The 16,984-nt window shown below is 39.1% G+C and overlaps 1 protein-coding gene across 2 annotated transcripts in view; it reads left to right on the top strand.

The window, feature by feature from the left end:
• The window catches only part of USP24 (ubiquitin specific peptidase 24), a 125,207-nt gene that overhangs the window by 71,651 nt on the left and 36,572 nt on the right, over positions 1-16,984 (top strand). For both annotated transcript variants that reach the window (XM_069480051.1, XM_069480050.1), the window contains exons 32-41: positions 1,141-1,238; positions 3,998-4,093; positions 4,214-4,442; positions 5,167-5,326; positions 6,181-6,336; positions 8,539-8,609; positions 9,474-9,634; positions 12,956-13,017; positions 15,130-15,321; positions 16,261-16,378. In XM_069480051.1, the coding sequence (XP_069336152.1) occupies positions 1,141-1,238; positions 3,998-4,093; positions 4,214-4,442; positions 5,167-5,326; positions 6,181-6,336; positions 8,539-8,609; positions 9,474-9,634; positions 12,956-13,017; positions 15,130-15,321; positions 16,261-16,378 (1,343 nt within the window). The remainder of the gene's footprint in view (positions 1-1,140; positions 1,239-3,997; positions 4,094-4,213; positions 4,443-5,166; positions 5,327-6,180; positions 6,337-8,538; positions 8,610-9,473; positions 9,635-12,955; positions 13,018-15,129; positions 15,322-16,260; positions 16,379-16,984) is intronic.

The raw sequence follows: 16,984 nt of genomic DNA, 5'->3' as shown, positions 1-16,984 counted from the left end.
AAAAATCCCACATTAACTATCTAAACCCATAAAGCTCATGGGTTCATAGAAGCAGATTTTAGAAGAGTATCTTGAGCTACCTCTAGTTTAAAACTGAGGCAATAAGATTTTTAGATTTTTAAATCATAACAACTAAATAAGCAGTTGTTTACTGAACACTTGTTTTATGCCAGTGCTTGCATTAAGTACTTTAAGCTTGTATTATCTCACTTAATCCAGTAAACGCTCTGGTAAAGGTAATACAAGCCTCCTTTAGCTGAGAAAACTGAGGCAAAGGGAAAATTAGGGCTGGGCATGGTGGCTCATGCCTGTAGTCCCAGCACTTTGGGAGGCCAAGGTGAGGGGATCACTTGAGGCCAGGAGTTCAAGACCAGCCTGGGCAATATAGCAAGACCTCGTCTCTACAAAGAAAAAGGGGTGGGGGTGATGGGAATTACATGCCTAAAGACTCTCAGCTATTAGGTGGTAAAACTAGAGCATGAGCTAGATTTATAGTCTCATACTCTAGTGTGTTTATGTGAAATTCTGTCCAACCAAAATATTCAGTTAAACTCTTCTTTAGGTAGGTAGTGCAGTGTCATAGAAGGGGCATGGGTATTTGAATGAGAGACATATGGATTTGAATACTAACCATGTGACCTTGAGTGGAGGTCACTTAATCTCCCAAGTGTCAGTCCCCTCACCTATAAAGTAAAATACATGTGCCATACTTTGTAGATGCTCAATAAATAGGAGTTAGAATCCATAATTGGGGAACTCTTCTAACATGTTTAATATATGGGCAATTTCATAAAACTTTGGTTTATACACTTTAAAAAGAACATATCTAGCATATCACATAAAGTTAGCTGTTCTTATCTAAGCCTGCCGGCCTGAGACTTTCACATTTGCCAGTTTCATGAAAAGAAGAACACACCAGCTTTCCTTAGAACAGAAAGATTTTTCTTTCTAAGTAAATAGAATATGGAAAATTTGATTATTTTAATTGTGAAACATCAGTCTTCATATACTTATGGGAGGAAAAACAGTATACAACATTTAAAGAGATTATAACTCGATTTGTCTGAATGTCTTATTTAGTAAAGGAGTAATTTCTGCTGAAAATGTTGGAGTAATTAATTGTGCTTATCTGTTTCCTAGGTTCTAAGCTCCAAACTCATGCCCACAGCTGACGACGACATGGCCAGAAGCTGTGCCAAATCCTTCTGTGAGAACTTCCTCAAAGCAGGAGGTTTGAGGTTAGAGTTTCAGTATAATGTTACGTGAGTTGAAGAAAATGAAGATAGTTATTTTAGTTAATTGCTCTTTCAAACCCTTGCTTGTTCCTACAAGGTATTGAAACGTTATGCAGGTTATGATAAGAAGATATGATGTTTCAGGCCTTTAGAATATTTTAATTCATTTTGTAACTTTTCATTATTTGAAAAACTTGCAGAAGTACATCTCTTTTACCTCTGGTATTGGGGGAAATTCTCAAAAAGAGTAGAGGTGAGGAGGCTGTATCTGTTTGAGTCCTGCATCAGTTAGAAATAAGGTGAATTTGATTCCCTATAAATCCATATTGCTGAAGACATTAGTGCTGGGATGCACAGGTGAGTTAGATATTATCCCTGCCCTTGACAGGCTGTGGTCTAACCAAGAATAACAAACAGCCAGGTAACCATATTATAAATATTAAAACAGACATATAAAAAGTGCTTGGGAAGGGCAAGAAAGTAGTGGTTAAACTAGTTAAATTTGCTTGGGGTCATAGGTTAGGAAGAACTTCACAGAAAATGACCTTTGAGCTGGGAATTGAGAAATGAGTAGAAATCTCCTAGTTACAGAAGGAGGGAAAGGACGCTCCGAGCCGGGGTGGAGGGGCAGGGGTGAGTGAAAGCATGAACGTGTAGCCCCGTCTTGGGAACTGCCACTGCCGGGGGAGGCTAGAGCAAAGGGTGAACGAGGGAAATATGTAAAGAAAGGTCACATTGAGGAATTAGAACATTATCTTGTAGTCCACGGAGAAACAGGCAGTTTCTAAGCTAAGACTTACTTGGAACAATTACTCTGGCGGCAGTGGAGAAGACAAACGTGAGTGGGAGAGACTGGAGGGAAGGAGGGAGGGAGAAGTGCTAAGCGCTGCAACAGTGGGCCACAGAAGGGATGGCACCTCAGTGACAGAATGGCATTTATAAGGCAAAATAGGCAAGTCTTTATGACCAGTTAGATAGACAGTATGGACATTTGTAAAATGGCCTGTGATTTCTAGCTTGGGAGAGTGGCCGAATGGCAAGAGGTCAGTCAATATGGGAAGTAAACACAGAGGGAGGAGGAGGTAGAGGAAGGTGAGTCCTGTGAAGTGGGTGTCGGATGTGGTGCTCACGGGAAAGGTGGAGAATGGCTCAGAAATTCGGGAGCGTAAGCGGAGCCATCAGGGCAGCCTCCAGCTGTCACGGAGTTGAGTGCCGAGTGTCAAGTAGGAAGGCAGAGTCAGTACGCAGAAGTCTCTGCTTTCAGAAGAGTGAGGAAAAAAGGAGGGACAGGAAGTAGAGGGAAGAATAACTGTGAGGGGAAAGTTGCTTGTGTATTTTGATTTTAGCTTGTGGAAGACTTGGTTCTCTTTACAGGCTGACGGGAAGGGGTCAGTGAAGGAGAAAAGAATAAAGATAAAAGAAAAAAGGGATAATTGGTGAGGCTAAGTTGTGCTGCAGTTGAAAGGAGGTGTGCGGTAGATGGAAGAAGGATGGCACTTCCCCTGGGCAAGGAAGGAGTGGGGACCGACACGAAGCCGGAAGCAGTTCCTGTGGACTGGCAGGGAGAGGAGAGACCCAGGGGATGGGAAACGGGGAATGAGGGCAGAAAGGACTCCCACACGATGTGGAAGGTCTGGTACACATGTAGTGTTATTCTTTGCTCTACACTGTAGAGGTGCTCCTCTCAAAACTCCTTTCAGATCACTCAGCCATTTATAGGGCTGTGATAATAAAGGCATTTACTTTTGGCTTATTTGCTCATGTCAGTTAATTCACGTACCAGTCATTGCTGTAAGCACTGGGAACAGAGCAGTGCGTGGATTAGACCAAAGTCTACGTCCCCATGAAGCTTACAGTCTAGAGTGGGAGACCAACAGTAAATAAGTAGAAGGGTATGTCAGATGGTGATGGGAGCTGTAAGAAAAATACAAGGGGAAAGTGGGGATGAAGAGGGTTGTAATTTTCAGTCAGATGAGGGGGAAAAGCTTCTCCTGTGGGGGTGACATTCAACAAAGACCTGAGGGAAATGAGGAAGCGAACCTGGGGGAAGCTTTCTAGAGGAACAGCCAGCAGAGACCGCAGGGGGCACCTGCATGGTGCCTGCGGAGACCCCAGGAGGCCAGTGTGTTTGGGGCAGAGTGAGTGAGGCAGAGGTGGGGTTAGGTAGGGTCTTAGAGGCTACATGAAGACTGCCATTTTCTGTGTAGGAAGCAGGAAGCCATTGAAGGAGTTTGTGCAGAGGAGCGCCATGGTCTGACCTGTATCTTTACTGGATCACTCTGATTGATCTTCTGAGAACAAATTTGGGGGATAGAGGGTCAAAAGTAGAAGCAGGGAGAACAGTTAGGAAGGTTTTGTAATAATGCAGGGTGTCATGGATGTGAAAAACAGGCTTGATGGACTGCATCAATTCTGACTACATCAGTATATTTTTGAATTGCTGGTTCTACTATACCAAGATTGCAATTGTTCCGTGAACTCAAGCCGGAGTTAGTGAGAAGGGGAACTATCTGAACTCTGTCTTGGGTACCTTTTTGGCTAAGCCAGTGGTCTCATTCAAATGGACTCAGAGAGTGATAGGTATCATAGGAAATCATTGTGATAGAAATATGCATGGTCTGTGTATATGTAAGAATCTTGTAGAAACTATATGTAATTGATAACATTTATGAGCAATTACATTACTGTACTTACAGAAAATTTCCTATGAAAGAAATAGAAGTCTTTAATATCCTGCCTTTTTTCTTTTCTTTTCTTTGAAGTTTGGTTGTGAATGTCATGCAGAGGGATTCCATCCCATCAGAAGTAGACTATGAAACAAGGCAGGGTGTTTATTCTATCTGCCTACAACTTGCAAGGTATGTGAATATATTGCCTTACTCTTATAAGGCGATACTTGACTTTGTTTTTTTCCTAAAATCATATAATTTTAAATAGTATGAAATGATCTTGACTAAGTCTAGCTTTTTCTTTTTAAGATTTTTACTTGTTGGACAAACAATGGCCACGTTATTAGATGAAGACCTCACCAAAGATGGAATTGAAGCACTTTCTTCTCGCCCGTTCCGAAATGTTAGCCGGCAAACAAGCAGACAGATGTCGTTATGTGGCACCCCAGAAAAGTCATCCTACCGACAGTTGTCAGTGTCTGATAGGTCTTCTATCAGGGTGGAGGAGATCATCCCTGCCGCTCGGGTTGCAATACAAGTAAGTGATTTCTGTATTCAAAAAATATTAAGTACCTCTTATTTAAGTGCTTCTCTTGGGTAGGGGGGCTATGTGGGTATAAAAATTATTAAGGCATGAATGTTGCCTTCAAGAAATTTATGGTAACTAAGAAAGAGACCACTACTGCAGAAATAACTATAATTCTAGGTAGACAATATCAAGGGCTGTAAACTACAAAGGCAAAACCTTTTGTGGGCCTTCAAATTAAGTAGAATAATTCCCTTCACCTATGGCTATCATAGATGATTTTATGTTGGAGGTGGCATTTGAGCTAGGCCTTGAGGATTAGATAAGGATTAGATATATAGAGATAAGTACTTAGAAAGTAGGAGAGAGGAAATTTATTCAAGCAAAAAGGAGAGCATATGCGAAGTTAGAGATAAAACCACAGCTTATATGTGAGGTCACGAGGTAGTTTATGTAGACCAAAATATACTATATGGGAAAGGGGAAAAGTAAAAACAAAATTGGTAAAGGGTTAATTTGAAGCCATGGCATGGAGATCAGAGTCTGTGTTTTACAGATAAGAGAGAGATATTGAAAGTCTCTGTACAGTAGGGTAACATGAAAAAGGCTGTCCTTCTGAATGGTCTTGGAGGGAAAAGAGGCTCACAAAGTTGGGATCAGTAAGAAGCTTACAGAGATCAGTGGGATGGGTTTAAGTACTGCCTTTTCTCACCACAATCTTTCCATGCTTCTTTAGACAATGGAAGTAAGTGATTTCACTTCTACTGTGGCTTGTTTCATGAGATTGTCCTGGGCTGCGGCTGCAGGACGGCTTGACCTCGTTGGGAGTAGCCAACCAATTAAAGAAAGTAATTCCCTGTTTCCTGCTGGAATTCGAAACAGACTGAGCAGTTCAGGTACTGATTGAAAAGGGACTGTAATTAGAACATTGGGCAAGAAATAACTGTAAGAATTATCTGTGTGTAGATTTATCAGAGTCACAAAGGGAGAGAGCCTTTTCTTGTGCTTTTGAGCATGAATAAAAATTTTTCAAGCTACACACTTAATATTTGTGCACATTACTGTATGTGTGTCATACTTCATTTAAGAAAAAAAGTGCTTGCAAATACATAGAGCAAATGGGGAAACCTAATCAAGTAGTTTTTAGCTTAGCTGAGTGTAAGAGTGTCATGAAGCTGATAATTGTGGCTACAATACAACCTCATTTAGAATACTGACCTGGAAAACAGTTCTTTTCTTGGTTTGGCAGGTTATTTTCAATTAGGCCTTTTTTATATACCTGTATTTCTCACCTTTGTTTGGTTTTTCTGCTTAGTCAATGTGTTTATAAATACCTCAATAATAATGTTTTTAAAATCATGATATACAGTAAAGTGCAGACAGTAAAAGTTTATGGGGTTTTTAGGATTTTTGTTTACATGTCACCCATCTAGATCAAGTTACAAGATATGGAATATTTCTAACATCCCAGGAAGGCTTCCTGATGCTCCTAAAATTGTACTATTCTTACTTCTATCACTTTAAATTAGTTTTGCCTTGTGAACACATTTTGAGTGCCTACAAATATGTTCTGAGGACAAAACAGGGTGTTTCAAATACAGTGATTAAATTTCTCTTGTTTCTTAGACTGAACTGTTTTATTGAAGTATTTAATGTCACATAAGGATTCTAGAACATATATTAACAGGATGTTAAACTAGTACACAGTCCCTGTAGGATCCACAGTAAAGTTCTGCTTGCCTCTTTTCAGGAAGCAATTGCAGCTCTGGGAGTGAAGGAGAACCAGTAGCCCTGCATGCAGGAATCTGTGTTCGACAGCAGTCTGTATCCACCAAAGACTCACTGATTGCTGGAGAGGCTCTGTCTCTTCTTGTTACGTGCCTGCAGCTTCGGAGCCAGCAACTGGGTATGCAGGAGGCTCGTTTGTGATTAATCTCTTTAGGGAAAGTCCAGGTTTCTGTCAGGAATTATTTATGTTTCTTCTGGATAAGGTCCTATTTATAGAAATGAAAAAGGGCGAAAGTTGGCATGTGGAGTGGGTAAGAATAATGCTGGATTAGTTCATTCTGAAGAAGTGTTCATTGAGCACCTTCTGTATACAAGGTTCCTCAGTAGTTGTTGCCAGGGCAATATGTCTGCACTCCAGGAGCTTTCTGTCTAGTTGGGGAAATAACTTAAGTTACAGAATTAGAATTATCTATCAATTCCTGATAAAGACTCCAGTCTTAAAAGTTGTGAAACTTGGCCAGCCGCAGTGGCTCACACCTGTAATTCTAGCACTTTGGGAGGCCAAGGTGGGAGGATCACTTGAGCCCAGAGGTCTGAGAACAGCCTGAGCAAGAGTGAGACCCCGTCTCTACAAAAAACAAAAAAATTAGCCAGGCATGATAGCGCACCTATAGTCCCAGCTACTCAGCAGACTGAGGCAGGTGGATCACTTGAGCCCAGGAGTTGGAGGTTTCAGTGAGCTATGATAACACCACTGCACTCCAGCCTGGGCGGCAGAGCACGGCCCTGTCTGGAAAAAAAAAAAAAAAATTGTGAAACTTAAGGTTTGCCCTTTTGTCTTTATTGCTGGCTTTGGTGATCTCTTCTCGTTTCACAGCCTTAAATTCCATCTATATACTGACAACACCTAAATTTGGGTCTTGGCCTGACATCTCTACTTGGATATCAGATAGACACCCCAAACATCACATATCCAGAACTAAACTCCTAATCTTCCCCATGTCACCTAAGAGTTTTCTCAACCTGTTTCAAGGCAGTTTCTTTCTTCCATTTGCTCTGGCCAGAAACCTTGGATTCATCCTTGATATCTTTTTTCACACCCTGCTTCTAATCTGTTAACATATCCTTCTTAAAACTCTGTCTAGATTGCACCCTTTAGTGTCCACTTCGCTGTTAGTACCCTCTGATGGCCATGACCTGGGTCGCAGCAGTAGCGCATCCTAACCAATCTCCCTGCTCTTGCCCTTGCAATCTGTTCTCCACACAGTAACCAGAGGGCACTTTCTAAATTGTAAGTCAGATAGTGTCACTCCTCTTTCAGAATCTTCCAGTGGTTTCTCAGTTCACCCAAAGGTAAAAGTCAATCTTTATTAAGCCTTCAAGGCTGACACAGTCTACCCTGTGACACTCCTGTGCCTTCACCATCCCCTGCTCTCGCTCTCACTCACTGTGCTTCAGCCACCTGGCCTCCATGCTAATCCCCCAACACCCAAGGCACATTCCTGCCCCAGGGCCCTTGCACTGGCTGTTCTCTCTTTCTGGTACATTCTTTCTCCATCTCTCCACATGGATCTCTCTTACTCATCTCCTGCAAGTCTCTGCTCGAATGTCATCTTCTTAGTGAGATGTTCCCTCACCACCTTTTAAAAAAATTACAACCCTCCCCTTGCCCCAGTGCTACCCAAACCTCTTACCTTATTTTTTCTATATCATTTATCACTTTATAACATACAATATAATCTACTTATTTATAATTTTTATTGTAAGCTCCATGAGGACAGAAACTTTTGTCCATTTTGTTCCCTGCTGTATCTCCAGCACCGAAAAACTGCCTAATACGTAGTAGGTCCTCAACAAATAAATATTCAGAAATGAAGTTTTAGCAATTCCACTTGTAAAAAGTGTACCAGCACGTAGGAGCCCTACTCTTAGCTGTTGATTTAGTTTGATTTTACTAGAATTGTTTATTTTAGAGCTATTTTCAAATAAAGATGAAAGAATTATAGCTGCCTTCCAAGCTTTTATCTATTATTTTTTGTAAGTTTATTTTAGGGTACATTTCCTAGTTTGTAAGTATTGATAGTTTACCAAGGCAAGACATTTATTCTGTAACTGGTATGTGCAAGGCACTGTGCTAAAATAAGAGGCACAAAAATGACTGAGACATACGGTTCCTTCTCTTGAGCTCCTTAAACTTTCAAGGGGGTGAATGGCAGAAATAGAAGCAGTTATAGAAGGTCCTAAATTCTGATTCCAGGTAGAAGGGATGAATTTCTGCTTAAGTTGAGCTTAAGAAATTAATCAAAATTTTCAAAATCTTGAAAATGCATTGCCTAACTTAGTTCCCCCCTCCCCCAATTCTCTTTATTCTTATTATTAGCATCTTTCTATAACTTGCCCTGTGTTGCTGATTTTATCATTGATATTCTGCTTGGATCACCAAGTGCTGAGGTAAGGATTTGTTACATTTCTTACAAAAACTCCTTTGGTCCTGTTGTGTTGTGGGTTCTCTTGGATACCTGTGACATTGTGGGCAGTACGGGAGTGGCACTTAAGCCTCTCAGGGAGTCGGGCAAAGGGGCTGCAGACCATGAACGAAAAGTGACCATTTGGACTATGCTCCCTTCCCTTCCAATACCTCCTCCGTATTCCACCAAAAGTTATGGGTCCGGTGTTACAATTAATTTCTATTTGTTTATAACAAACAAAATGTTACAGCCCATGTTCAGCATCTGTAGCTTGCAAGGGCAGCTGGCATTAAGCATCAGTATGTTCAAATCAGGAAAGACCAACTTCAAGCCATGAACTTTCAATAGATTTTATAATTCTGACTTCCTTACATGACCTTGAGGATTAAATTTTTAAACACTTTTTTATTTTCATTTATACCAAGTTATAAACTTATTGATTAGAGTAGAATAGTAGAATAATTTGGGAAATCGGTTCCCAAACCACACTTGTTAATTAGCTTTTAATTAGCCCTAGTTTTAGTCAGTGGAAACTTTACTCTTACCAATTGAAATACTCATACTTTATAGTATCCCTCAGTAACAGGAGTGAATAAATAATGTAGCCATGACAAGAAAATCACTTTTTAAGCTGTTCTAAATCTGTGGCCCCCAACCCCCAGGCAGCAGACCTGCACCAGTTCATGGCCTGTTAGGCACTGGGCCACAGAGCTCCGCCCCAACCCTGTCCCCCAATCCGTGGAAAAATTGTCTTCCATGAAACCAGTCCCTGGTATCAAAAAGGTTGGGACTGCTGCTCTCAATATTGGTTGATATATGTCCTTTGTCACTAATCATGTAATTTCAGATTCGCCGGGTTGCCTGTGATCAACTGTATACTCTTAGTCAGACGGACACTTCAGCACACCCAGATGTACAGAAGCCCAACCAGTTTCTTCTAGGCGTCATTCTCACGGCTCAGCTGCCTCTCTGGTCCCCAACTAGTATTATGAGAGGAGTCAATCAGAGGTATGTCATAAAAATGAGGATGCTCAGGTTACACAGAGAGAAAGGAAAATGATAATTTGTGTACCACTCCCCTAAAGTCCACAGTACATTATTGAGATGATAAAAGACTTTGTCCTTTCTTCTTCTAACATTTAGACCCTGAAAGAGGACGTTTGTGTTTTTCTCCCCATTGAGGACAGGAGAGTTAAAAGAAACACTCCCAAGATTTCTTCTCCATTGCCCCCAACTCCAGCTCCACCCCATCCGGTTCACCTACCCCAGACAGAAAGAGGAGCTCACCTGGTTGGTGAGAGCCCAGAATTATGTGAGCCAGGTCACACTGATCCTGTCTTCTTATGCATCACTTTCTCAGCTCAGATATTTCATAGATCCATGTCTAGAGGTAGCTGGGGTATCCTCCTAGCTTGCTTTCTTTTTCCTGCTCTAAAGCTTTTAGTCATTCACCACTGAGTATGTTAGCTATGGGTTTTTCATATATGACTTTTATTATGTTGAGACAGTTTCCTTCTGCTCCTAGTTTTTGGAGTGGTTTTATTATGAAAGGGTATTAAATTTCATCAAATGCTTTTTCTGTTTTTTTTCCTTCTTTCTGTTACTGTGGTATTACATTGAATTTCCTATGTTGGACCATACTTGTATTCCAGGAGTCAATCTCACTCATTCGTGGAGTATAATCCTGTAAATGTACTGCTAAATTTGGTTTGTGCTAGTATTTTGTTGAGAATTTTTGCATCAGCATTTATATGTAGTTTTCTTGTGGTATCTTTGGCTTTGGTATTAGGGTAATGCTGCCCTCATAGACTGAGTTAGGAAGTGTTATCTCCTCTTCAATATTTTTGAAGAGTTTGAGAAAGATTGGTGTTAATTCTTCTTTAAACGTTTGGTTGAATTCACCAGTGAAGCCACCTGGTCCAGGGCTTTGCCTTGTTGGGAAGTTTTTGATTACTGGTCTCCTCTGCTTGCTAGTATATATTTGTTCTTTCCTATTTCTTCCTGGTTCCATCTTGATAGGTTTTGTGTTTCTAGGAATTTGTCCATTATATCTAGATTATTCAATTTGTTGACATACAATTGCTTATGGTACTCTCTTATGTCCTTTTTATTTCCGTAAAATTGGTAGTAATGTCCCCACTTTCATTTCTAAATTTAGGAAAGAAGTGATTTCAGTCTTACAACTTTTTTTCTTAGTCTGCTAAAGGTTTGTCGGTTTTGTTGATCTTTTCAAAGAACCAAACTTTGGTTTTGTTGATTTTTTTTTTTTTTTTGGTATTGTTTTCATTGATTTTTTTTTTTGTATTGTATTCTCTATTTTACTTATTTCCATTCTAATTTTTATTATTTTCTTCCGCTAGCTTTGAGTTTAGTTTGTTTTTCTTTTTCTAGTTCCTTAAGGTGTAGTGATAGGTTGTTGATTAGATGATGTCTTTCTTGCTTTTTAATATAAGCATCTATAGCTATAAATTTCCCTCTTACAGCACTGCTTTTGGTATGACCTATAACTTTTAGTATGTTGTGTTTTCATTTTCATTTGTCTCAAGATACTTTGTAATTTCCTCTTTGATCCATCCTTGACTTTTAAAAATACCTTTGTTATCTAGATATAAGATGTATAATCAACAGAATTTTCTTTAATTGAGTTATGATTTGTCTGTTGTTTACAAGTCTTCATTACAGGATTAAATGTATGTACAGCATTCATTATATTATCATGCACTTTCTAATATATGGAGATTCCTGGCCCACATATCTGAGCCTCTACGTAAATACTATTTTGAAGCATTTAACCTTCTGTTTTAATATTCCAAATGTCTAAATAAGGAAGAAGTCAACATTTTGGTTTCTGAGACAAGATCATTGTGGGTGACTAATTTATAAATATTAAAAATTTAGTCAAAACTTACAGTTATGTTGCAGTTTTCCATCAAGACATAACCTGAATTAGGAATTAGCTCTGTATTCCTGGTAATGAAAAATAATTCTTTAATCGTATAAATCCAAATTTCATAGAATGGTTTTCCCTTAGTAAATATCTGAATTAAAAGCTAGAGAAATTTCTTTTTCTGCCCTCTTACATTTTGTACTTTAGAATTCCAAAAGTTTCCTTTTATTTGAAAGACCAATGATCTTTAATTGAAATGTATAAGCCATTTTTTAAGAAGTTATTAATAAAAGTGCATGTCATCGTAAGAGTCAATTTAATATAACTAAATTTTAAGAATTTGATTTAATATTTAAGTTTCTCTAAACTTTGGGAAAGAAACAGGAAGTATTACATGATATTTTTGACATATACTCTCAAAGAATCTCTTTTAAAAATATGATGAATGTAGATGTTTAATTTCATATAGGACTTAATCTTTAATTATATGTTTGCATAATTTTGAAAATTATATCTCACGGCTTTTTTTAAAGCCCAGGTTGGGTACATATTTTCCCTTAGTAATCATGATGATAACAGCAATTACCATGGGCTAACTATGTGCCACATAACATGCTAAAGTCTTTACATGTATTTACATTTTAATCCTCGGGATGGGTATGAGTTTGGTAGTTTTATTATCTTTATTTTTGAAAACCATAATTCTTGGTTCATTATATAGTCTCATCATTAGTCCATGCTTGAGCCTTTTATGTATGTTTGTATATATGCATGCATTTTTATTCTTAATACTATAATAAGCATTTTAGAGACTAGAAAACAGAGAGAAGTGAAATAAGTTGTCTATGGGATATCCAGCTGTGTGTAGTGGAACCAGGGTTAAAACCAATGTCTGTCTGATTCTAAAACCTGTGCTGTGAACTACTGCAATTGCAGAAAAAGCTTCCTTGATTATCCTACATAAAATAATCTCCCTGTCTCTTTTACTGTCCTTTATTTTTCTTCTTAGTGCCTATCACCACTTGACATATGTGTATATGTTTTAGTTGTCACCTTCTCCTTTGTTCTTTTGTTCACTGTTCCACTAAAGCAGTTCTAGGCATTTGGTAGGTGCTTAGTAGGTATTAGTTAATATTTAAATGAATGAATGTGATAAGTATACTATGTATGCAATGAATATATTATTTAAAATGTGATAGATTTAGTAAGTTGCCTTCTCTTTACACTATTATTGCTGTACTGTATCTGCATTAGTAAAGTCATTAATGTGCTTTTTGCAAAAATACAGAATTTGAATTAGTAAGTATTAATTTGTATTAAGTAGTTATTTTATGCTTAGGAAAATTTTCTTGCTTATTTTTTTATGAACTTATTCTTACAGGGAAAATGTTTTTTATTTTCAAATCAGACATTTTAATAACTGAAACTTTTTTGTTTTTTAGACTATTGTCTCAGTGTATGGAGTATTTTGATTTGAGGTGCCAATTATTAGATGATCTGACGAGTAAGTAATGTTTAGCATTTGATTTGTGGGGAGAAGGGGCTGGGAAGGAGTAGAAGAGAAAGCCAAATGGACATTTCTAAATCTGATTTACATAGCTCAGGTGTAAATGAAATTGTAATTATTGTTTGAAGTTGAATTTTGTTTTCATGAAAATAGCATGTAAATCCATGTACCAATGAGCTCTTCTTCTATTATATACCCAGTTGTTAATGTGTTGAGAAGATTTGTTGATTTTAAAAATCGTCTTAGACTCCTATTTTAATTATACCAACACAGAACTGTTGTAAAGGGTCTTCTCTAGTAGATTCTATTCTGACAATTTTTAAAGGTTGATCATTGAAGGAAAGAGGGACTCTCTATTGAGGCATGTTGATAGTGACAAAAATCAGATAATTACTTAGTGTTAAATGATTTAAGTATCATTGTTAAAAGTTCTCTTGTTAGCTTGCTGAGATTTTAATCTTTGTACTTACCTTTAAACAATGCAAATGTATGTTGGAACGCTCTGTAAATTTTAGTTGCAGATAATAGTTTATTTCCCACACTTTACACAAAGAATTTGCTTCCGCTTATAAGAAATTAATTAAATAAAAATCAGGATCAACAAAAATATTAATTGGAAAAGAATGTCACGGCCAGGAGGAAAAAACATACCTGGCATACATGCAGGCTTAAAGCCCCACATAGTCAGAATTTGGTTGTGAGGTTCCTAGAGGTCAAAGCTATAAAGGGAACAGCATATTGAGTTGTTCTCAATACCCAGTAAGAAGAAACAGAACAGTTTCTCAAAAGGAGAAAATCTTTTTCCTGGTACTTAAGTCTAAAAGAAATATATAAAGGCTTTTGTGTGATGAACACACAAAGATACAGTGACTAATCATCCTCAGCAACATCTCTGTGGCAGCAAAAATGCCTTCATCAGTTTCAGAAGTATCTCTCAAAAACTGAGGATGCGGTGCTCTGAGCTATGCAGTGAAATTGGCTTTGTGGAGACTGAGATATTTAGTAATGTAGTCTGAGTGTGCGTCCTGATTCAGGGAGTTCTGTTGGGTCTGGAGAGTGAATGGACTCGTGTTCACCTAGCAGTCCAGCCTAACACTGCGCTCCAGCCAGGCTCCAGTGAAAGCTGGCCGGCAGCCGGCAGGCTCCACCCTCTGCCGTGCTGTTTGAGGACTGGGGTCATGAGTTGGCTATACACATGCAACTTTACAAATGAATGAACAAGTTATTGATGTGTGTTGTGAGTGATAAATGAGGGATCCAGGGTCTCATTAGGATCTTGGGGGCTGAGAGGAATTCTCAGGTAGTATGTCTTGAAACAATGATTACCAATTTTTGAGTATCTTCCGTAAGCCAGTGCTTATATTTGGCACTTCATGCACAGCTCCCTGCAGTGTAGGTGTTGGCCCCATTGCATGAACAAGGAAACAGGGTCACACCTTGAGTAAGTGGTGGTGCCAGTACAGCTCTGTCCAACCCTGAAGTGTCTTCACTGTGCAGGGACCCTGCTTGCTTCTCACCTCAGTGCAGTGGAAGAGGAGCATGATCACCCCTGCTCTTCTCCCCAGTCACAGCCTCCAGTATGGAATTGCACTTTAAATCCTTATTTGAAGGGGAAAGTGAGGTGCTTAATACAGAAGAACAGAGTAATTCTCAGGAGTTTGGCTCCTTGTTTAGAAACCTGGTTTCCGGCTGCTGTGACCTCCTTCTCCCTTGCAGAACTCAGCCCTGCCTTGGTTTAGGTAACGGCAGTAGCAATGGTTCTCCTGATACCTTTCTACCCCTTCCTGCTCAAGGAGAGTTTGTTCCTGGGACAACTGCTAACATCCACCAAACCAGGAGCTTCTTCAGAGCAAGGATGTCCCCTTCATCTTATATCCTCAGCATGTAGCACAGTGACCTGCACTGAGGAGGCAGCCAATTAGTGTGCGGTTACAGATGAGGGAGCCTTCATGGTCCCTGTGCGCTGCAGCCATTGCCTGCTATTTATTAATGACAGTCTTTTTGAGATGTGTGACATGAAGGATTGGGACCTGGCTTTGCTTACTTTAATTAGGGGCTTTGGCTCCATGAAGTGAAATCCTTTCTTTGTAATGGATTTTTTTTTCTTAGCTTCAGAAATGGAGCAGTTAAGAATCAGCCCAGCTACCATGCTTGAAGATGAGATTACTTGGCTGGATAACTTTGAACCCAATCGCACGGCTGAATGTGAGACCAGTGAAGCAGACAACATCTTATTGGCAGGGCACTTACGCCTCATTAAGACCCTCCTCTCACTCTGTGGGGCAGAAAAGGAAATGCTTGGTAATTATTGCTTCATTGTATTGTGTGGCAGGAGACCTCGGTTCTCAGTTACTGCCGTAGTGTTGTGTGTAATTGGGAAAATAAGATAGGTGCTAAGTGTTCCATGGAAAATTGACCCTTCAGGTAGTAGGAAATTGTCTGGCATTTCAGTGGCTAACAAACGTAAGGTGTATCTTACCTGTGTTGTTAAACCGCATAGAGAATTTTACAGCGTTCCAAGTGGTTGGGTCACATAACTTCTTAATATCAAGTAAAAATTATAATTAAAAGTAGGCTTTTCTTTTTAGCTGTTACATACTTTATTATATACGATCTTTATAAATCATACTTCCTTAAAAGGTGATTCTCATCTGGGGAGGCAGCCCCTAACCACCACTCCCTGGTGGTGGGGTACATATGAGATTCTCCTAGGGTACACATGTAATTTGTAAAAGCATATTCAAATTAACTGTCACTTTTATAACACAAACTAAGCCCTACAAAATCTTCTTGGCTACTGGGGATACATAGAAAAGAGTGATTCTTAACCAAGGAGAGAAAGGCATATCATTTTTACCTAAAGAAGGCAGTATTTTAAAGGTTTCAAAAACCCTTGTGTGGACTTCCTTATGTCCAGAATAAGAATTAATTATTCGTTCAAACCATTCTGCCTTGTGTTCTTGGCACTCATGTATCTAAGTGAAAGCTTGATGCTGTTCACCGTAGTATAGGCTCATAAAGGAAAGCACCCTCACTTGTCTTTGTACCCCGTCCGACTCATCCTACCCCTCCACCCCACAGAGCTTTGCCATGTAAGCACTCAAAAAATAAGCATTAAACTGGATGCCCTGCGTTGGGTGGCCTTGGGTGCCTTTGCTGCTCTGATAGGGAAGTGCATGATAGGATCTTTGAGTGAAAATATGTGTTCATCTTCAATATGAATATTATGCTCTATTCCAGGTTCATCACTCATTAAACCATTGTTAGATGACTTCCTTTTCCGAGCTTCTAGAATTATTTTAAATAGTCATTCTCCAGCTGGCAGTGCCGCCATCAGTCAACAGGACTTTCATCCAAAGTATGGAAAATGCACGTTGTGTTCAGTTTTGGTAAAAATTCTAATTCGAAACTTTGGTCTAAAAAGATGTTCTTAACTTGGAGTTTGTCTTCCGTCTGTGAGTCTCTGTATCCTGTAAGATATTTTCCACTACATAAAGAAACACATGTAAAGGGGCTTAACATCAAGCCTGCCTGACACATAGTAAGCACGGAGCAAGTATGCTGCTACCGTTATTATCAAAGTGGAAGAAGAATTGATGATGTGGCTAACTTGGCCAGTAACAAATGAAGGTTATAAGAATTATATACGTGGGAAAAGTAAACAGGCTCTGCGTAAAATCTTGAGGGTTTCTTAGGAGAAAAGGATAGATACTTTAGTGCATGAACCTTGTCATTTGCTGAGTATTGACTGTGTTCTGATAACTGCAATCACTAATGATTTATTACAGTAGTAAAATTTTGGAATCAAATTTTGTGTCAGTTGTTATGGGTACAAATTTGAAAGATCTCTTTGTATAGTAACGTTGACCCTACTTGAGTGATGTTTATACTCTTGGAAATAGGAAGAAGAGGCAGCTACAAGCTGCCATCTCATTTGCTCTGAATCTAACTTACTTTGTTCTTT

This window comes from Eulemur rufifrons, chromosome 8 (genome assembly GCF_041146395.1).
Source record: "Eulemur rufifrons isolate Redbay chromosome 8, OSU_ERuf_1, whole genome shotgun sequence".
NCBI classification, from domain to species: domain Eukaryota; kingdom Metazoa; phylum Chordata; class Mammalia; order Primates; family Lemuridae; genus Eulemur; species Eulemur rufifrons.
The sequence above is the reverse complement of the archived record's forward strand: the minus strand, read 5'-3'. Positions and strand labels throughout refer to the sequence as shown.